The 22,181-nt window shown below is 35.9% G+C and overlaps 2 protein-coding genes across 2 annotated transcripts; both read left to right on the top strand.

Moving 5' to 3' along the window:
* The first annotated feature begins 3,490 nt into the window (after positions 1 to 3,490).
* Positions 3,491 to 4,315, top strand: LOC110699799. The gene is made up of 3 exons (XM_021877313.1): positions 3,491 to 3,524; positions 3,638 to 3,765; positions 4,073 to 4,315. The coding sequence occupies exons 1-3, from the start codon at positions 3,491 to 3,493 to the stop codon at positions 4,313 to 4,315; spliced, it is 405 nt and encodes a 134-aa protein (XP_021733005.1).
* Positions 4,316 to 4,666: 351 nt separating this feature from the next.
* On the top strand, positions 4,667 to 7,435 carry LOC110699798. The gene is made up of 4 exons (XM_021877312.1): positions 4,667 to 4,988; positions 5,041 to 5,997; positions 6,545 to 6,820; positions 6,927 to 7,435. Exons 1-4 carry the CDS (start codon positions 4,667 to 4,669, stop codon positions 7,433 to 7,435), a joined length of 2,064 nt encoding a protein of 687 aa, XP_021733004.1.
* Positions 7,436 to 22,181: the final 14,746 nt, after the last annotated feature.

Genomic DNA, 22,181 nt, shown 5'->3' with positions numbered 1-22,181 from the left:
ATTTATACAATGAACTCTTGACGACTTAGCATTTATATTTCTCAAAAGTGAAATGTCAAGTTGAATTTGTTATTTTTCATAGTGCTTGACTTCTTGAATTATTTACCTATCAAGGATTAACATTGGCATTTTTTTTTATTTTTTTTATTATTTTTTTTAATAATCCTCCTATAATGTGGGGTGAGTGATTAGTTCAGTTGCTGCCAGTGTCTTAATATACTATCGACCCCTTAGAATGTAACCAAGAGTTTTACTGGTGAGTTTGCGCTTATTTGTGCTACACTTTTAGCTAGAATCTTTTGTTGTTGGGTTAGTTGTTCCTAATGTTGCTTTGTTGGGCAACCTTTGGATCTTTAACTGTATGTATATATTATACTAGTAGATATTCCAATCAACTAATCGTTCATTAAGTAAATGGATAATTATGCCACTAAAATTTATCTTTTTCATGTTTCGCCTTCGGAATTTAGGGCTATCATTAATTAGCCTTATCGTATGATTTTTTTTTTTGTTATGTGTATGTCATGTGTTCACTATAATAATCTAAGAAGATTTCAATTACTCATGATATGATTTATTATAAATATTTCTATCTAAGCTATTTCCTAAATCCGCATTTATAATTTTTATTTGTCAGGCTATGTTTATATCTTATAATCCATATTATAGATGGCGTGCGTTTGGTATATTGGTATATTAATTAAGTTCACTCCTAAGGAAAGTACATATTGGGTGATAAGTCTATCTAAGCTAGTTGCTCAAGGAGCCTAACGTTGATTAAATTAATGATTTTGATGAATATGAATTAAACTTTGTAGAGTAAATTTTTATGGGAATGCAATGAAGTCTTTGACGATAATCGTAATATGCCGGTACTTTATGAGTGAGATTATTTGAATTTGGGTGATACATAATTTCATTGATCACATGAATATTTGTTTACAGATATTTGACGTCATTATTAAGAATTAAAATTTATGAGTATGATTTGGTTCTTTGATGATAGCATTGTTTCTAATTACCCTTATGAGTGAGATTGCTAATATTTGCATGATGTCATAACCTCCATTAATTGATGTGTGATTCTATAAACACAATGTCATAAGAAAGAATACACAATTTTTTTTTTAATACATAGTACTTTGGATATCCAACTCTGGGTTAGAATCGATGATTTAATTTATAGATTATTAGATTTACTCAATCCCAGAATCGAATGAGAATTTATAATATTAAAAAGGTAACAAGCTTGTTTTTATATGATATACTTTTGATTATAATTCATTTAAAAGTTCATTAGAATATCTATTTGAACAAGCTAGAAATAGTGTCATGAGCTCAAGAAACTAATCATGACATTATGAGTAACTTATTTAAAAATATATATTTATTATGCCCATACTTATAAGAGATCGATTAATATAATTGGGCAAGAGTTACGAGTTTATAAGAATAATTTTATTATGCTTGATACATGCATTGCTAAGAGAATTTATGCCTTAAAAGGTGGAATTGTTGGATTCATTTCATGCCCCATATGCAAGGATTAGGGGGAGATTGTATTTATTCCATTATTTTATGTAATCCTTGCACATAAATAATAAAATATATTGATGGTCAATTTGGTACATACATTAACTTAAATATCAACTATTTATTTAATAAAAGTGGCCACATGTTAATTAAATATTTTGAAACGATACCATCCTGCAGATGGATAAAAATAAATGTCATTGATCATATATACTAGTTGTAAATGCTACAATCAAAATTGATGTCCCAGAAGATGATAAGCCGTGTTATGTGCATAATTGTTAGCTTATTTCTAGTTGTTTTTATTAGTTTAGTATAGTATTTTAGTTCATTTTGGTTTTATTTGATCTAGTTTCGATGATTCGATGCTTTTATGGGTAGTTTCGTTGTTTTTAATGTATTTTAGGATTAACGGAGCTAATTTGGAGATTTTATGAAGTCGTGAGGCTAAACCGAGGCCCACGGACCTTCACGAAGCTCGTTGGTCGAAGAACGAGTCATTTGGGCCCTTTTGGAAAGAGGCACGCCCATGCCCAGCCGAGGCACGTCCGTGCCTGAATCTCAGTAGCTGAAGAATTAACATTCGATATGAGGCACGGTCGTGTCTCATAGAGGCACGTCCGTGCCTGCTGCTACCATCAAATTTCATGTGAGGCACGTCCGTGCCCAATATAGGCACGTTCGTGCCTGGATTCCAGAAGACATGAGGATTTACACTCGATTTGAGGCACGTTCGTGCCTCTTGTAGGCACGTTTGTGCCTCTTAGGAAGATTGCGCGATATATTTTTGTTGCGTTTTCTTATCTTGTTCGGAGTATAAATACTCTAGACTTTGTATTATTTCATTATTGAGTATTTATTAGCATCTAGTTTTTATTATTAGACCTAGTTCTCTCTATTATTTTTACATCGCTTTTGTAATTCAAGATTTGACATTCTCCATTTATTTAAGATTTAGTATTTTCTTTTCATCTTTTGTTTCTTAATTATGTTTTCCTTGATTATTATTGTTATTGTTTCTTTCAATATGCGTGAGTAGTTTTCTTATTCCAAGATCTAGGGTAGCCCAATTATGATTGATGCATGATTTAATTCTTTAAATTCTCTAATAACTATTACAATTGTTTATGCTAAATTAATTGTGATTATGCCAATACTAGATTAGAGATAATTAGTATTGTTATTATTCCATAGTTTCAATCACAACGAGAGGTGGGTTTTAACGGATTTGAGTAAATTGATTTAGGGTTTGAAATTCATCACGAGAGTAGTTGAATTGATAATTGGGAGGTGAAGTAAAGTGTTTAACGTCTCTAATTTGCATGATACCATGAGAATAGGCTTGATTGTGGGTTAGGGAAGCCATTGATACTCGAGAGAGGTCCTTGGTATTGGTTAGGGTTTGCTTTTCCCCGTGTTAATTGGAATTGTATGTTAGGGGTAGATATATAATTGCATCGATCGTAATTGTGGTGATACTTGATCTTGGATGTTTTAGCTTATTGATTCATTATATTCTTTTGATTTATTCTAGTTTTCCATATTTTAGCTCTTAGTTTATTCCATCATTGATTGATTCTTGCTTAGTGATTACTTGAGTCTAGATAATTTAGGTGAACCATAGTCTCTGTGGGATCGACCCTGACTTACCCTACTACATAATTAGGAGGTCTAGTTAGGTATTATTTTTGTTAGGTGTGCGACCGCCTATCAAATTTTTGCGCCGTTGCCGGGGACTAACAGTTTCATTTGATTATTTGTGATTCGTTTTTACTAAGCCTCATTCGTTGCTTCGGCTATTGTTTCTTGTGTTTTTGATACTCTTCTTTTAGATCCTTGTTCCATGCAAACTCGAGGTTCAGGATCAGACGATTTAATTCCTTTTGATTCTAAAATCAAAGCGACCGCAAGAAGACGAGCAGGTAGAAGAAGAAGGAGAAACCAAGCCAACAGAAACATGGAAGATGCCACGAAATCCCTCTTGGAGTACGGTATTCCTGATACAACTACCGGACTCCTTTCTAGCATTGTCAGACTGTGACAGCTCAGCACTTCGAGCTAAAGCCATAGTTCATTCAGTTCATCTCCAATGATTCATTTGCAGGCTCACCGCATGATTGTCCGGTGAGTCATATCGATAGTTTTCTAGAGAAATGTGATACAATGAAAATGAATGGTGTTATAGATGATGTTATTAGACTTCGCCTTTTCCCTTTCTCATTACGGGATAGGGTAAATTAAAGGAGTGGTTGAGAGATGAAGGCACTGGCTCGTTCGACACATGGGACAAGCTAGTGAAAGCCTTCTTAGTAAAGTTTCTAGGACAGGAGAAGACTGCTAGGTTGAGAAACGAATTATCCACCTTCAGGCAGTCAGATGATGAGTCCCTATGCGATGCGTGGAGGAGATTCAAGCGATTGCAGAGGCAATGCCCCCACCATGGTATTCCTGAATGGATGTTAATCCAAACCTTCTACAATGGTCTAACTCACGAGTTCTGTATCTACATTGATGCTGCGTCCGGGGGTTCTTGACAAAGAATCCAACTGATGCAAAGGAGTTAGTTGAGAAAATGGCGGCCAATGATAACTATCATCCAGGTGGCCGAAATAGTGTGAAAAAAGGAGGTAAATTAGATGTTGATGCTTTAACTCTTTTGACTAGTTCTGTGCAGGCATTGACAAGCAAGTTCGATAGGTTCCAAGCTAGAACATCCACTAGCTCACTTGAGATTTGTCAATTGTGTAATGTGGAAGGTCATATTGCACCCAATTACCCATAAAGTTTAAATGAGATGTCGATTGAGGAAGCTAATGCATTCTACACCTCTAACCCCAAAAGGCCATATGACCCCCATTCAAACACATACAATGAAGGTTAGAAGAATCACCCAAATTTTTCCTACAAGAATACCCAGGCTCAACAAAATCCACCTCCACCACCACCTCGAAACAACAACTACAATGCACCACCTGGTTTCCAACCAAGGCCACCTCCAATCCAACAACCTACTCAACCACCTCCTTAAAAGTCCAACCTTGAACTAATGTTGGAAAACTTTATCACCACAACCAACAATTCCATCCAACATCAAAACAGTTCCATACAACAGCTACAAGCCCAGAGTAAGCTCATGGAAAATCAGATAAGCCAACTTGCTCACCAAGTTGGTCAATCCTTAAAGACACCGGGGACCTTTCCGGGTCAGACAGAGCAACCACAGAAATGGCATTTGAATGTTGTTACTTTGAGAAGTGGAAAGCAATTGGAAGATCCTCCTATCAAGGAGCCATCGAAGGAGATCATTGAAGAAGTAGGTGAAAGTGAGAAAGAGATTTATAATGCTAAGGTCGAGGATGAATCAAAGGAAGCAACTCCAAAGCCGCTTGCTCCGTATGTGCTTAAGGTTCCTTTTCCTCAAAGGTTAGCCCAAGCTAAGCTTGAGAAAAAGTACGGTAAATTTCTTGATATCTTAAAAAAAACTTCATATTAATATTCCTTTTTTAGATGCTATATCCGAGAGGCCTTCTTATGCTAAATTTTTAAAGGATATGCTTTCTAATAAGAAAAAGTTAGAAGAGAATGCTACAGTTGCTTTGACTGCAGAGTGTAGTGCTATTTTGCAGAATACTCTCCCTAAGAAATTAGGTGATCCAGGTAGCTATTCAATTCCAGTGAAGCTTGGAGATATTGAAATAAACAGGGCACTATGTGATCTTGGTGCAAGTGTGAGTCTCATGCCACTGTCCATCTGTGAGAAGCTGCAAATGGGTGAACTTAAACCCACGCGCATTTATTTGCAACTTGCAGACAGGTCAGTTAAATTTCCTTTGGGTGTACTTGAGGATGTACCTCTTCGTGTAGGTAAGTTTTTCATTCCCTGTGATTTTGTTGTGATGGAAATGGAGGAAGATGTGAATGTTCCAATTATTCTTGGTAGACCTTTCTTAGCTACTGCAGGCGCAATCATTGACATGAAGAACGGTAAGATTACTTTTGAAGTTGGTGATGAAAAATTAGAATACTCACTTTTAAACGTTATGGGTACTCCCTCTATGGGAGAAACTGTTTGTCAGGTTGATGTGCTTGATGAGTTGCAGAATGAGCAACTACCTCTAAGTCAAATAGATGATGCACTCGAACAAGTGCTAGTAGGAAAGGATGATGGTGATGGAGATTGGGAATCAAGGGAGTATGTCAGGCTACTTGAAGAAGCAAAGGCCAACCCAATCGCTAATCCAATCAGAGAAATACTTAGTGCAGTGAGTATTGGGGAGAGTACTAAGCCTCCCGAGGTAGAGTTGAAACCTCTCCCTTCTAATCTGAAATATGCATATCTTGGTCCCAATAATTTATACCCTGTTATTGTTAATGCTGAACTCAAGGACACAGAATTGGAGCAATTGCTCAATGTTTTAAGAATGTATAAATGTGTAATTGGGTACACCATTGATGATATTAAGGGTATTAATCCTTCTTTCTGTATGCATAAAATTATTCTTAAAAACGATCATGCCTCCTCTGTAGAACCTCAAAGAAGGCTTAATCCAAACATGATGGAAGTAGTGAAAAAAGAGGTTCTAAAATTGCTTGCTGCAGGAATAATCTACCCTATCTCCGATAGTAAGTGGGTTAGCCTTGTACAAGTGGTACCAAAGAAGGGAGGTATGACCGTTGCCAAGAATGACAAGGCTGAGCCAGTCGCCACTAGGACTGTTACAGGGTGGCGAATGTGTATAGATTATAGGAAATTAAATAAGGCCACCCGCAAGGATCATTTTCCCCTACCCTTCATTGATCAGATGCTTGAAAGGTTGGCAAAGCATTCATTTTTCTGTTTTGGATGGATATTCTGGTTTCTTTCAAATTCCTATTCGTCCTTGTGATCAGGAAAAGACTACATTCACATGTCCATATGGCACCTTTGCATATCGTAGGATGCCATTTGGATTATGTAATGCTCCTGCCACTTTTCATCGTTGTATGATGGCTATTTTTTCCGGTCTTATAGAGAACTCTATGGAGGTATTTATGGATGATTTTTCTGTCTACGGAACATCTTTTGATATATGTCTTGGAAATCTCAAAAAGGTGCTCCAAAGATGTAAGGAAGTCAATTTGATTTTGAACTGGGAAAAATGCCATTTTATGGTGCAACAGGGAATTGTCTTAGGTCATGTTGTATCCAATAAGGGTATTGAGGTTGATAAAGCTAAGATAGAGGTTATAGAGCGTTTACCACCCCCGAATTCTGTAAAAGGAGTTCGAAGTTTCCTTGGTCATGCAGGTTTTTACCGTCGTTTTATCAAGGATTTTTTCTAAAATAGCTCGGCCTCTAACTGAGCTTTTAGCTAAAGATGTTCCTTTTGTTTTTACTGATGCTTGTCTTGAAGCTTTTAACAGGTTAAAGGAAGCTTTGATATCTGCTCCTGTCATGCAACCTCCAGATTGGAACCTGCCCTTTGAAATCATGTGTGATGCAAGTGACTATGCGGTAGGAGCCGTTTTGGGGCAAAGAAAGGAGAAAAAGCTTCATGCCATTTACTATGCTAGCAAAACTCTTACTCAAATGAATTATGCCACAACTGAAAAAGAGATGCTAGCTGTAATATATGCAATTGACATGTTTCATTCCTATTTGGTCGGTTCTAAGGTTATCATTCATACAGATCATGCAGCACTAAGATACTTGATGACCAAAACCCATGCAAAGCCTAAGTTGATCCGATGGATTCTTCAACTACAGGATTATGACATAGAGATCAAGGATACAAAAGGGACGGAGAATGTTGTTGCAGATCATCTCTCCGCTCTTCTCCTTGACCCTGAGGATGAGGACGATACTCCTTTTGATGATTCTTTCCCTGCAGAGCATTTATTAGCCTTATTGATTGCAAACTGAATCACCTTGGTATGCTAACTTGGCTAATTTCCTCTTTACAGGTACAAAGCCTCATGGCTACTCCTCTCAACAAAGGAAGAAATTCCTTTTTGAGGCAAGGAGATATTTCTGGGATGATCCGTTCCTATACAAGCAATGCGCGGATACTATGATTCGAAGATGCATTCCAGAAATTGAGGTAAATCACATTATTTCTCATTGCCATGACTTACCTTGTGGTGGACATGCAGGCCCTTCGAAGATAATTGCAAAAATCTTGCAATGTGGATTTTATTGGCCTACAATGTTCAAGGATACATATGCCTATGTCAAGGCTTGTGATAGATGTCAACGAACGGGCACAATATCTAAGAAGAATAAGATGCCACTCAACAACATAATCGAGGTCGAGTTGTTTGATGTGTGGGGGATAGACTTCGTGGGTCCATTTCCTTCTTCCTATGGCAACCGTTACATCTTGCTAGCCGTTGATTACGTGTCAAAGTGGGTGGAAGCCATAGCTACTCCAACCAACTTTGCTCGAGTGGTAAGTAAGTTCTTCAAGAAAATTATTTTTCCACGATTTGGTATCCCACGTGTGTTGATTAGTGACAAGGGCACACATTTCTTGGAGCATCGATTTGAGGCAATGCTAAGGAAGTATGGAGTACAACACCGGCTTGGAATTGGCTATCACCCTCAAACAAGTGGCCAAGTCGAGGTATCCAATCGAGAGATTAAGTCCATCATTGAGAAAAAAGTTGCAAGAACAAGGAAGGATTGGTCCGCGAAGCTAGATGATGCGCTATGGGCGTACCGAACGACCTTCAAAACGCCAATTGGTACAACCCCATATAAACTTGTCTACGAGAAAGCATGCCACCTGCCCGTTGAGCTAGAACATCGAGCATTTTGGGCCATTAAAAGCTTGAATTTCGATGCCAAGGCAGCGGGAGAAAAGAGGTTGTCAACTCAATGAACTAGATGAGCTTCGTCTCGAAGCTTATGAAAGTTCAAAACTATATAAAGTGAAAACAAAAAGGTGGCATGACAAGAACCTTGTGAGGAGAGAGTTCAAAGAAGGAGATCAAGTCCTTCTTTTCAATTCTAGGTTGAGATTGTTCCCAGGTAAGCTTCGGTCTAGATGGTCGGGTCCATTCAAGATCAAGAAGGTGCATCCCTACGGCACTATTGAGTTGGAAAACGCAAGAGGAGAGCCCTTTAAGGTCAATGGGCAAAGAGTAAAGCATTACCGAGTTGGTGACCCCATCGATGAAGGATTGGACATCACACTCTCCACCCCGCCGCAGGAAAATTGAGCATAAAGGAGGTCGAGCTTAAGACCTTATAAATAAGCGCTAGATAGGAGGCAACCCATTCTCGATCTCTTATTTAACCATTTTTGTTTTTATTTGTTTATTTATTTATTTATTTATTTATGTATTCACCTCGTTATCTCTCTTATGCAGGTATCAAAAAAAAAAAAAAATTGTGTTCTGCCAAAGAGACACGTTCGTGTCTCTTAGAGGCACGTCCGTGCCTCAAACCCAGAACCCCAGCTGCAGACTCTGCCTAAGAGGCACGTCCGTGCCTCAGGCCCGGCTGCAATTCTGCTACAGAGGCACGTCCTTGCCCCCCCTTTTTATACCAGGCACGCTCGTGCCCCCTCACTCCACAACTTCAATCTCTCATCTCCCTCCCCACGCACACCTTCTTCTCTAAACTTCAAATCCTTCAATTTCCCCCATTACCCATTCTCAATTTCATCAAGATCCCAATCCTCTCATCCTTTCTACTCCACCTACACACACCATTGTCATCAAAAGCACAGTTTAACCCCATTCTTGCCAAAAATTCTTCAAACCCTATGTTTTGAAATCAAATTGGGGGTTTTCATTTGTGGTGATTTTGAAGTAATTGGGTGACCAAGATAACTTCCTACGGTGTTTCAAGTTGCAATAGTGGATCATTTGCGGGTATTTGACACCCACCACACCTTGGGTATACTCTCTTCATACACTTTCTCTCTCTAAGTTTTCCATGCTTAATTTGTAAAAAAAAAAAATTCTTCATAAAATTGCTGGAGTAAGTTGTTTGTGATTGAGCTTTGCCTATTTTGCTATAGGATGATTGTGCTTGAACATTGGTGATAGTATAGTTGTGGATTCATTATTGAATCTTGTTGAATATTGTGGAAAATTGTGAAGTCCCTACTTTTGTAGTAGTATAGTTGGTTGATTCTTGTGCTTGAATTACAAATTTTGTTTTGGTGTTGTGAATCATGGCTTATTCTTCTAACCCTAAACGAAATCGCCCAAGGAACACATCCACATCGGGTCTAAGAAACCAACCCCCACCACAACCAACCGCCCAACTCCCTCCCATAGAAACCTACGGAATAAACTTCGGAAACAATGAAGAACACATGAAAAACTTTCTAAGAATCCGAACACGATCCATTGTCCCCACTAGGTTTTGCGACCAAGAAGCTATTGCAACTTTGGGGATGGGTGATGAAGTCCCTAGGATTTTTAGGCGTTTGGGGTGGAGTGGATTCCTAACGAAACATGCCCTCACATACTCCAACATCACTTACGAGTTCCTGTCGATCTTAGTTGTCCGACGTAGATCAGATGGAAACACACCTAGGGATATCTCATTTAATTGTTTTGGAGAGCGCCACACCCTTACGGTGAGGGAAGTCAATGTATTGCTAGGTTTCCCCACATACGGACAGTTAGGCAGACCCAACTACGATAGGTTAGATGGATATAGTGATCTCAATACGTGGCGGAACCTAACCGGGCTAGATAACTATGATCCTAGTCACTCGAAATCCACCTGTATCATTCACCCAGCCATACGTCTAATCTGCAGACTCTTCTCATGGACCCTATTTGCTAGATCGAACACAGGGGGAGTTTGTTCGACTAAGGAACTCTATTTTTTGTGGCATTTGCTAGACCACCCCGACCCTTCTGAACATGAGGAGTCAATTAACCCTGGGGCATGGTTTATTGACCATCTATATCATGTAGCTCTAGGGAGTAGGGATATTGCTATTGGAGGTATGATTACTTTGCTTGTTAGTGGTTATATTACTGACTTTGCAGATTTGGAAAAGTACAAGGTAGCCGGCCCCACCCTGCTGAACTTTCAGGGGCTGCAGCAAATGAATTGGGTGAGGAGACGACGTCGTGGTCAAGGCTACGAATGGCTTGTAGGTCGACCCACATTACCCCGGCCCGTACCTTATGCATTTCTCCCACGGGAAGGGATTCCACCGGTCGCTGGAAAGGATACCTGGATCATCCCCCCGATTTCATGTGGCCCCCTCAACATCTAGAGGCTGTCCCATTACACGTGGGGGAGGGCCAGGGACACATGGACGAGGATATCCCGGGCCAGGGCCGCAAGCACCACCTACCTTGGAGGAGAAGGTTGCCTCCATGAGGACTGATTTGGGCCACGTTATGCATGACATGGGTGAGCTGAGGAGAGATGTCAGTGACACTCAAAGGGCGGTCACAAACTTATCGATGTCCCATGACAGCATGGCGACAACCTTTGGTGATTTGAGAGACCAGATCACCGCCTTTCAGTCTGAGTTCTATGATATTGGGGGCATGATGCGTCAACATTTTCAGGGCGGTCCTAGCTCCGGCCCGAGGTATGATTCTCCCCCTCCCGCTCGGTAGACCTGTTTCCCTCTCCCCTTGTCCACTTTCCACTGATTCATGCATACATTGAGGACAATGATATTGAGTATATATTAGTTTTTTTATAATGTTTGGTCAGTTTTTCTTTCTTATTAGTGTCTTTGATATGCCATTCCACGCTTATGCTTCTATGATAATGATCATACATGTGTGCTTTGTGAAAAGCTTTTCGAAAACCCATTTACCAATTTGCTTGGAATTGAGTAGGTTTGTGGCTAGGATGGTCTCCCCGCTCTACTTATGTGAATAGTTTGTGTACCCGGTGAGATTTTTGAGCCATCTTTGACTGATTTCACTCTAACTCGGTCTTATTCTTTCATGTGTGATTAGTTGTCCTTCATATAATTGAATTCTTGGTTTTGCTCTTTGACTATTTGAGAGTTGAATGATGCATGTTGCAGAAAAGTGATTGAAATTTCCTTTGTAGAAAATAGAGCCTTAACATTATAGGCCTACATAAATTTTATTTTTTTTATTTTTATATTCACCCGTAGGTTGAGCCATTTTGAGCCGTGTTTTCCCTTTTCTTGATACCCTACATTTAAAGCCATAGAGCCATTTTCCTAGGTTCTTTTGAAGGAGCATTACACTTGTTTAAGCCCTATGAGTGATCAAAAAAAAAAAAAAAAGAAAAAAAAAGGAATTTAATGTTATTGGAAAGAAGGAAGGAAAAAGAAAAAAAAAAGGGGGTTTTGAAATTTCATATATCCGTACCTCAAAGCAAGGAGGAGTTCTAAAAGTCTTCCTAAATCGTAAAATACTATAATTCCCTTCTTTTTGCAAGTTATAGAAGAAAAAAAGTGTGATTGAAAAGAAAATAAAAAGGGCTTATGCTTATATTGTATGAAGATTGGAGGAAATAAGGTTGGTTTGAACCCAATATTTGTATGTGTAGTAGGATTAGGATTTGTTATATTTTGAGTACCACATTCCCAAATAACGTCGTCCAACCCTTCATTTTCCAAGCCTACCCTTTTTGGATTTCATGATTTTCATAATTGCATCAATCTTTAAGAGTGGAGAAAGTCACATTGCAAGTTTAAAGAGGACAATTCATGTGAAGTTGACATGCATTCTATGCTTAGGTTGAGTGATATCATATTTCACCCGTAAACACATGAGCGTTTATTGTTTTTATTTTTCACAACTAAAGTGAGAGCTATTCATGTTTGTGTGAGTTGGTATGGGGAGATGTGTGGTAAGATGTTTGTCGATTCCAAGTGTGAGAGGTTTATGGTGGTTTTATACACATTAACTCTAATTTTTGCTTTCCTCTTGATTTCAAATGATGACACATTATGATGACTTGAGAAGTTATCTTGTTCCTCCTTTGTGATTCATGGTTAAATGCTTGAGGACAAGCATTAGTTTAGCTTGGGGGAGTTTGATAAGCCGTGTTTTGTGCATAATTGTTAGCTTATTTCTAGTTGTTTTTATTAGTTTAGCGTAGTATTTTAGTTCATTTTGGTTTAATTTGGTCTAGTTTCGATGATTCGATGCTTTTATGGGTAGTTTCCTTATTTTTGATGTATTTCAGGATTAACGGAGCTAATTTGGAGATTTTATGAAGTCATGAGGCTAAACCGAGGCCCACGGACCTTCACGAAACTCGTCGGTCAAAGAACGAGTCATTTGGGCCCATTTGGAAAGAGGCACGCCCATGCCCAGCCGAGGCACGTCCGTGCCTGAATCTCAGTAGCTGAAGAATTGACATTCGATATGAGGCACGACCGTGTCTTATAGAGGCACGTCCGTGCCTGCTGCTACCATCAGATTTCATGTGAGGCACGTCCGTGCCTGGATTCCAGAAGACATGAGGATTTACACTCGATTTGAGGCACGTTCGTGCCTCTTGTAGGCACGTTTGTGCCTCTTAGGAAGATTGCGCGATATATTTTTGTTGCGTTTTCTTATCTTGTTCGGAGTATAAATACTCTAGACTTTGTATTATTTCATTATTGAGTATTTATTAGCATCTAGTTTTTATTATTAGACCTAGTTCTCTCTATTATTTTTACATCGCTTTTGTAATTCAAGATTTGACATTCTCCATTTATTTAAGATTTAGTATTTTCTTTCATCTTTTGTTTCTTAATTATGTTTTCCTTGATTATTATTGTTATTGTTTCTTTCAATATGTGTGAGTAGTTTTCTTATTCCAAGATCTAGGGTAGCCCAATTATGATTGATGCATGATTTAATTCTTTAAATTCTCTAATAACTATTACAATTGTTTATGCTAAATTAATTGTGATTATGCCAATACTAGATTAGAGATAATTAGTATTGTTATTATTCCATAGTTTCAATCACAACGAGAGGTGGGTTTTAACGGATTTAAGTAAATTGATTTAGGGTTTGAAATTCATCACGAGAGTAGTTGAATTGATAATTGGGAGGTGAAGTAAAGTGTTTAACGTCTCTAATTTGCATGATACCATGAGAATAGGCTTGATTGTGGGTTAGGGAAGCCATTGATACTCGAGAGAGGTCCTTGGTATTGGTTAGGGTTTGCTTTTCCCCGTGTTAATTGGAATTGTATGTTAGGGGTAGATATATAATTGCATCGATCGTAATTGTGGTGATACTTGATCTTGGATGTTTTAGCTTATTGATTCATTATATTCTTTTGATTTATTCTAGTTTTCCATATTTTAGCTCTTAGTTTATTCCATCATTGATTGATTCTTGCTTAGTGATTACTTGAGTCTAGATAATTTAGGTGAACCATAGTCTCTGTGGGATCGACCCTGACTTACCCTACTACATAATTAGGAGGTCTAGTTAGGTATTATTTTTGTTAGGTGTGTGACCGCCTATTAGAAGGACAACATCAATTGCTAATGAACCTATAGCACGCCTGAAGCGTGATAGATCAATAGGTTCTAAAGATAATTCAGTATCGTCGCAAAGGAAAGGAACAACTATTGACAATGACAAATTTGAGAAAGTGATAAATCCCATTACATTTCTAGAAGAAATCACTTTTAGTAAAATTCATATGTTCCATGATTATATAAAAGACTCTAGAAGAGTATGAAATGTCCAACAATATTAACATGTATCAAGATTATAGTCAAAACTCCAGCAGAGTATGATTAATTATTGGATAAAATATTAGTTGATTGTCTTGCCACTAGTATAAAGAAACACATGTTGGTGTTCAAATATCACATCATATTCATGGCCATGCATAAAGTAAGTTTAATAAAGTGATCACTAGTTTTGGAAAACTGACCAGAGTTCAAATTTAGAGAAGTGATTGGATGTGAAATTAAATTAGGCCATCCGGGTTTAATAATTACCCGTTATGAAAACCCGAAGTTTCATTTGATAATGTGCTGACACTCTCTCAATTTTAGATATATGAAATGAATTGAATGGCAAGACATAACATTGAGATTGATCTATAATAATTTGTGTTGATGAAAGTTTCAAGAGTTAATAAGTTTTGATTTTTATATATACGAAAGAGTAATAGGTGATCAGAAGTTCACCAGTATAACTTATATATTATTGTCAAGTGTTAAGTGACAAGAAGCTCATCAAATACACTATTTGAGTCTTCAGAGATCCAGAAGATCACCACCTAATAGAATCACAAGCAAGCAAGTGATTTACGCTTGTATACCAATTCTTTTAATTGGGGCTATTATATGTCAACACATAAGAAATAGGAGAAGAAGGAAAAATGTACAACTGCACAACACATGTTTCCCCCTTGACATTGATCTCCAGAAGAGAACATATTATGGAAAATGTAATAACAAATATATATGCAATGTAAAGTTAATGAAGAAATGATTCTTCATTGAAATTGTTCTTTAGAAGAGATAAATCTTGATCTTTTAAGAGATTATTTTTTATTGTGATCCTCCCAATGAAATGAATTTTAATGCAAATTTGTATACTAAGTTGGTATAGAATTAAACATCCCTATAAATAAGATATTTTTACCAACTTAGGGGGAGATGAATTAACAAAAGTTGGAAAAATAAAAATAAATAAATAAATTGATGATCCCTATAACGGTAGTTTGAAAGTTACATGCCAACTTTTGTCTATATATTATCAAGATATGTTGCACATTTATGATTTGATTTGTATTCAGTTATGACTCATGTTGCATAGCGTTGAAGATACATTTTGGTCATATTAAATTATATGTATACATTGAGATAAAATCTTGTCAGTTATACTTGAATCACTACACCTGAAGTGTAGGTTGTATGACCGGTTCTAAAATAAAGATATGATATGTGGCAAGATAGTGCAGTTAACACTTTTAACAGTGTAATAGTATATAAATACCATAGTGTATGAAATACCCCAAATAGAAGTGGTATACATAGATATATGAGAATTATAATAGATGGCCTATGATATGAAAAATGTTATAATGGTACCAATTGGAGATGTATTCAGATATCATAGTAAATTAGCATGCGAAATTATGTCTTACTGAATTTTATAATACCGGATTACTATGGAACCGATAAATAATATGCACATGCATGATAGAATGAACTAGTGAATAAGGGATCTGAAATATATATGTCCATCTTGATGTCGACATAAAATGATAAAAAGTTTATTATGGACCAGAAGTCCAATGAAATATGGATTTTTAAATCCGCATTGTACAGTGTCTTGCATCATTTTGAGTCTTATGTTCATGTGCATGTGTGAGTCATAGGTTAATGGATTATTTATTGCATATGTAGGAAGTTGTTAGATCCATTACTCATTGTACATTTTGTTTAATATGTTATCATGTTTTCTATATCTCATATTGCATGCATTAGTTTCTTACAATAACTGTGGTGTATGTGAATGTTCATTCAAAGTATAGTAAGACATATTTACAACTTTAAACTTTGATGAAAAATTAGAAAGAGATATTTATATTCCAATGGGCTTATAATTGTGATGATTATTGATGACACTGATTTATTTGCACGTTGTGAATCATGTAAGAAGAGTTCCTGAAGAACTTATATACGACGTATTTAAATATCCAGCCCTACAAAGTTTATATCTTGAATATTGCAATTATTATCAAATTCTTGAAAAGTCTATGTAACTACATCATTTACATCTCAACCTGAAGTTTGAGCATATGAGAGTTAATGAGATTTACTATTTGTATTTGCAAGAGAACTATCATGTCAATTATGAAACGTCTAAAAAATATCAATGGGATAATTATGCGTGAGAATGTTTTCTTATGGTCCAGAAGAACCATGATTAGCGTATATAATTACATGTGTTATATTATAATTCATGTGAGATTGAAGAACGACATTAATAATACAAGTTTTGTCATCAAATTATTATTAATGAATGTTTGATCAAATAATGATCATCAGTATTTATTATTAACAACTTCCAGAAGAAGTCATAACCGCATAAGTTTAACCTTTAAATCAATTGTTAAACAGAGATTTGAAATAATGATACTAGAGATAAACACATGTATGGTGAAATGAAGACACTTCACATGTTCGCGTGAAGAGTTGAAGACTTGAAGATGCAATTTCAGTTTAGGAGGATCAAAGATCAACGAGTGATATTTTACTACATATGAGAAGATATCCAACATATTGGATTCATTGCTACGACACTAGTATATCTCAAGTAATGTATTCATCAGGGGGAGAAAATACGCGTTGCACTCTTTTTCCCTTGACCATGGTTTTATCCCACATTGGATTTTTCTCGTAAGGTTAGTGAGGCAGCATATCGAGCGTATTACTAAGAATGTTGTACTCTTTTTCCTTCATTAGGTTTTTATCCCACAGTGTTTTTCCTAATAAGGTTTTAACGAGGCACAGTCTTCGATAATGGACATTCAAGGGGGAGTGTTATGAAATATTGTGTAGATGCCCATTATACTCCTTGTATGTTGTATCATTCCAGAGAATATTCTAGATAGATCTAGGGTTTATATTCTTATCCAACCAAACCCTAATTATATTGTGTATATATATATATGTGTGTGTATATATATATATATATATGTGTGTGTGTGTGTGTGTGTGTGTGTGTGTATATACACACACACACACACATATATATATATATACCCCCGTCATATGAAATTGAAATATATTGATCGATTCTCTCACAATATCTATCATGTTTCTCCTTATTTTATAACAGATAGTAGTTTTTTTTTTTTTTTTTTTTTAAATTATTAAGTTATAAGTTAAAGGGAAGTTAAAAGGGAGATAGAAAGATAGGCATGGTGGAAAGCATTGGTAAAAGACAAAACTTTTAATTTTTGACCGGACAACTCTTAACTATGATATTTTAGATTTGGTTTTGCCATTGTAAAGTAGATAGAAAATTATGAATTTTTACATTATCTGACAAATGTTGCTCCAAGTATAACTTAACTTATTGAAGTATGTTACTAGTAGTTTTATAAGTTTTATTCTCTCGCTTCTTCATTTTGTAAATCATAATAGGTCAATATATAGTGTTCTCACATAAAATGAAAGGAATATTTCAATGGTCGCATGCTTACATTAGTTATCTTTGTGTGTACGGAAAAAGATGGGTCATACTCCCAAAACAACAGAAAGTAACATATTGGAAAAGCAAAAACACAATAAAAGAAAAATAAAATCCAAAAAAAACCCTACAACGTAAGCAACTAGTGAGCAAAAATGAGTGGAAAAAACCCTACAACGTAAGCAAATATGAGAAACCTCCCTTTAATCTTCAAAATAATAAAAGATATAAGAAATTTTGTGTAGAACTATCTTAAAGGTAGGCTGCTTTGTGAATAACTACTTAAATTTTGTTTAGAACTACCCATAAGATGACAAAAGTTTGTCTAGCACTACCCATAAACGATTTTCGTTTATGGAGCCATTTGTAGGGCCCACTCTTACGGCTTCCCACCCAATTGACTCCCCTTACCAACTACCTCTCTCTTCTTCATTTACTTTCCTTCCATTTTCACTCTTCTTCTATGATCTCTACCTTTCACCATCATAATTTGACCTAAGAAAATCTCTGAATTCATCCCCCCAGAAAATTATTAAATTTGTGGCCATTAAATTATATATTGCTACACATAATGTAGAAAACCCCAATTTTTTACTGCTCAAATTTAGAATCCTAAATTTTCAATTGACGAAATAAGAAAAACCCCTAATTCAATTCAAGCACCAAACCCTAAAAATTAAAATCCCTAAATTGAATTTAAGCCCTGAATCCTAAATTGAATCCTTAACTATGTTAATTGAAGTAAATTAAAAAACCGTAAACCAATTAAATAGACCAAGAATTAAAATAGTGAATTGCTCAAATTTTTTTCTCTTGGATTTTAGGATGAGTTTTGAGGGAAAGTAAATGAAGGAGAAGAAAATTGAGTGGAAAACCGTATGAGTGGACCCCACAAACGGCTCAATTGGACGAAAACCGTTTATGTGTAGTGGTGGACAAACTTTTTCCATCTTATGCGTAGTAAATAAACTTTTTAAAAACAGGTAGTTGTTCACAAAACAACCTATCTTTAGGGTAGTTCTACACAAAATTTCCAAAGATATATAAGAGAGATACTTTAGGAGGAAGATAGAAGAAATTGTTAAACGACAACTTTTAAAAGAAAAATGTGTCTCATCCATTAAACTTAGCTTGTTAGATAATATACTTAGAAAACTATTCTCATAGAGCTATAGGTTTATGTCATATGGAAACCATTATACTCTTATCAATATCAACTAGTGCGTACCCAGGTTCACTTCGCAATATTTATTTTTAGTTCCATTTTTTTTAAAAAAAATTTTAATTCCTTATGTTTTAATACTCTTTATATTAAATAAGGCGTTTGTGGCAAATGAGCCCCATAACTTAAGACATATGTGCAAAATAGCCCCCTAAGTACTAATAACAGCAAATTAACCCCACTACTTTTTAAATCGTTCAATTTAACTCCATCAGATATTTTCTAGTGACATTTAATCTAAATACATATAACAAACTGGAAAACAACTACTACGTATTTTTTTCCCCAAATAACTACTATACACGTATATTTATGCTATTATAGTTCATGACATCTGTATCCCATTATTCTCATCTTACTTACTTTTGGTCTTCATCTTCATCAATTATAAGACACAACTTTCTCCCTCTACCCACCATTTCCCATTTTTCTCTCTCCTCTCAATGACAAATTATCTTCCAATTTAAGTGCAAATTAAAGTAGCTAATAATGAGAGGAAGAATTGGGTTGTTTACAAAACCTATTAGTAGTCAATATTCACTACGACCTTCTACCTTAGCTTTCAAAGAATTTCTGTAGAACTTCCAGCACTTTCCCATCGCCATAGTCATCGTCAACCGGGGTTCCAACCAACATAGCGCAACTAGGGACTACAATTGCAAAGTTATTGATTTTTTTTCATCAAACTAAATATTCAAAGGTAATACTCATTTGTCAATTACAAAGTTGTTAATCAAGTTCATATTTTTATCTTATTATGAATGTTATAAGTTTATTTGTTAATTGATTTATAGACTGAAATAGTTGCACAATTTCACGTATAAAAATGAATGTTGTAAGTTTATTTCGCAATTACATTATATCTTGATGTGTTTCTAAAGGTACAATTTAAAATTAGGTTTTAATCATGGTTTACATCATGAGAGAGAAATCAAGTTACTGTAGAGGAAGCCATGGAAGAGAGTTGAGATGTTTTGGAGAGCGTAGTGCTTGAACATGCTGCTGCTGTTCATGTAGTTCAATTTTTTTTTTTCTAATGTATTTTTTAATTTCATTATAGAGTTATTGTATATGGGTTATAAATAACGTACTTCAAATGTACAAGGGTTGTATATGGATAGTATAAGGATAGTATAGTGGTAAAATTATAGTGGTATTCCAGCAAAATTATAATTTTCAAATTATATATGGCCGGAATATATCATTTATGTGTTAATTACACGTTTACAAAAGGTGCAGGGCTTATTTGCTTCAATTAATTCTAAAGGGACTGATTTGCACATAAGTCATAAGTTATGGGGCTCATTTGCCACATATTCCTATTAAATAATAATAGTACATTTCTCACCATAAAAACCTTCCTTTTATAGTGTGACACAACTATTGTGACATTTTCATTTTAGGACTGTGTTGCAACTATAAAAAAACGGAGGAAGTAGTAATTTTCTAGAAGGCATTATCATTAATGTGTAAATTTATCCATGTTCGAAATATTTGTTAATTTAAATCTTTATAATCGGATGAGTAGTTTAATACTTTAATTTCAAGGTTTCATTGACATTTCACAAATAAATGAACCTTTAAAAATCAAAATTATGACCATCAAGTTGAATAGGCTATAATATAGCAGTAGTAGTAGTTGTTGCTACAGTAGTAGTAGTAGTAGTAGTAGTAGTACGGACTCATAGCACTTTGTTGTTGTCAGTTTTCTTAATAATGATGATTTCAACAAGTCATACTATGTTTTGATTCTTAATATGACATACCCTATGACTTTAAAAAAAAAAATGAAAACTGAAAACTATAGTGATATCGAACGAATCCTTATAAGATTAATTGATATTCGTACTAAATTATATTAAATTAGATGAAAGCCCGTGCGATGCACTATTTTTTTTATACCAAAATGTCATGAAAGGATAAATTTCTTAATTAGATTATATAATATTTTGATTAATTTGCTTAGTTTGTTGGAAAAGGATAATTTTTATTAAGTAGTATTTTTATGCAACTTATAATACAAACCTTATTTATTGATGTTAGATATATGGAAATTGAATATATAATTAATAATTAGATTATAAATATGATATCTCATTCATCGGATATAGAATTAAAATATTTAATATATTGCTAAAAGATTTTTTATTTTTAGTTTTTTTTTTAAATTTAACAGAGCCTTTTTGGCGCAGCAGGTCACACGGTGTGGCCTGCTGCCAACTCAGCAAAAATAACAGAGTTTGACACTCACGCGCAATTTCAAGTAACCCCTAATCTCAAGTACTCCATATTATAAGTAACCCCTTATTTCAAGTAACCCATAATTTCAAGTACTCCATATTATAATTAACCCCTAATTTCAAGTAACCCCCCCCCCCCCTCTTTTTAAAAAAAAACGTAACTGATAACTTGCTATTTGATATGATTTTAGGGTGTTTTTGAACCTAGTTTACTTGATAAATTTGTGTTTTGGTTCACTTTTACTCTATTATTATGCAATTTTTGTGTATCCTATGCTTCACGGGTTGTTAGTGTTTTTGTTGAGATTCTAGGTCCAAAGAAGACCAAATGAAGCCCATGGATACTAAACCGAGGTTAGAAGCAAGAAGATGGTAGATAGAAGCCAAGGAAAGGAGCAATATTGAAGAAAAGATGAAGAAAAGGGCTTAGAAGAGCCTTGCACGTCCGTGCAGGAGTGCTCCAGCAACATAAGAGCTTCTGCCTTGCCCTGCATGTCCGTGCAAATTAAATTTAGGCACGTTTGTGCAAGATACCCAGAACGTCCGTGCAGATATCTGCACGACCGTGCAGGAGTGCTCCAACAAGTAAGAACCTTCTGTCAAGGCCTGCACGGCCGTGCAGAAGAGGCTGCACGTCCGTGTCATAATTGGCACACCCGTGCATGATTTCTAGCCCAAATAGTAGCTTCTGCCCTGCCCTGCACGACCATGCTTAGGGCGGCACGTCCGTGTAGCTTAGTCTGCACGTCTGTGCCAAACCTGGCACGTCCGTGCCGACCTGCAGTCGAGCCCGATTCTTGTTTTCTCTGTCCTTTTTATTTGGGGGTCTTATAAAACCCCCTTTGAGCTCATTTGTACGGATTATCAAGGTTTTTAGTGCTTTTCTCTTAGTTTGTAATCTTAGAACATTAAATTCTCAAATCATTAGCTAGATTCCAATTGTTAGCTTGGAAATATTCATATTCAATCATTGTAGAAGACAAGTTCCACCATTGTTGCTCACCTTGAAGCTTCATAGTAACTATTTCTTACTCTTCTCTTCCATTTCTCTCTACTTTGTTGTTAATTAC

This window comes from Chenopodium quinoa, unplaced genomic scaffold (genome assembly GCF_001683475.1).
Source record: "Chenopodium quinoa cultivar QQ74 unplaced genomic scaffold, ASM168347v1, whole genome shotgun sequence".
NCBI lineage: Eukaryota > Viridiplantae > Streptophyta > Magnoliopsida > Caryophyllales > Amaranthaceae > Chenopodium > Chenopodium quinoa.
This window is presented reverse-complemented; position numbering and strand designations above follow the sequence as displayed.

Excerpts from the sequence above, each read along its gene's own strand:
- LOC110699799 (XM_021877313.1), top strand. The coding sequence starts at position 3,491 with ATGGAAGATGCCACGAAATCCCTCTTGGAGTACG. Across the intron at positions 3,525-3,637 it reads GAAATCCCTCTTGGAGTACG|GCTCACCGCATGATTGTCCG; the intron begins GTATTCCTGATA and ends ATTCATTTGCAG. Across the intron at positions 3,766-4,072 it reads CTTTCTCATTACGGGATAGG|AATCCAACTGATGCAAAGGA; the intron begins GTAAATTAAAGG and ends TTCTTGACAAAG.
- LOC110699798 (XM_021877312.1), top strand. The coding sequence starts at position 4,667 with ATGGAAAATCAGATAAGCCAACTTGCTCACCAAGTTGGTCAATCCTTA. Across the intron at positions 5,998-6,544 it reads CACCATTGATGATATTAAGG|AGAACTCTATGGAGGTATTT; the intron begins GTATTAATCCTT and ends CCGGTCTTATAG. Across the intron at positions 6,821-6,926 it reads AAGTTTCCTTGGTCATGCAG|CTTTTAACAGGTTAAAGGAA; the intron begins GTTTTTACCGTC and ends CTTGTCTTGAAG.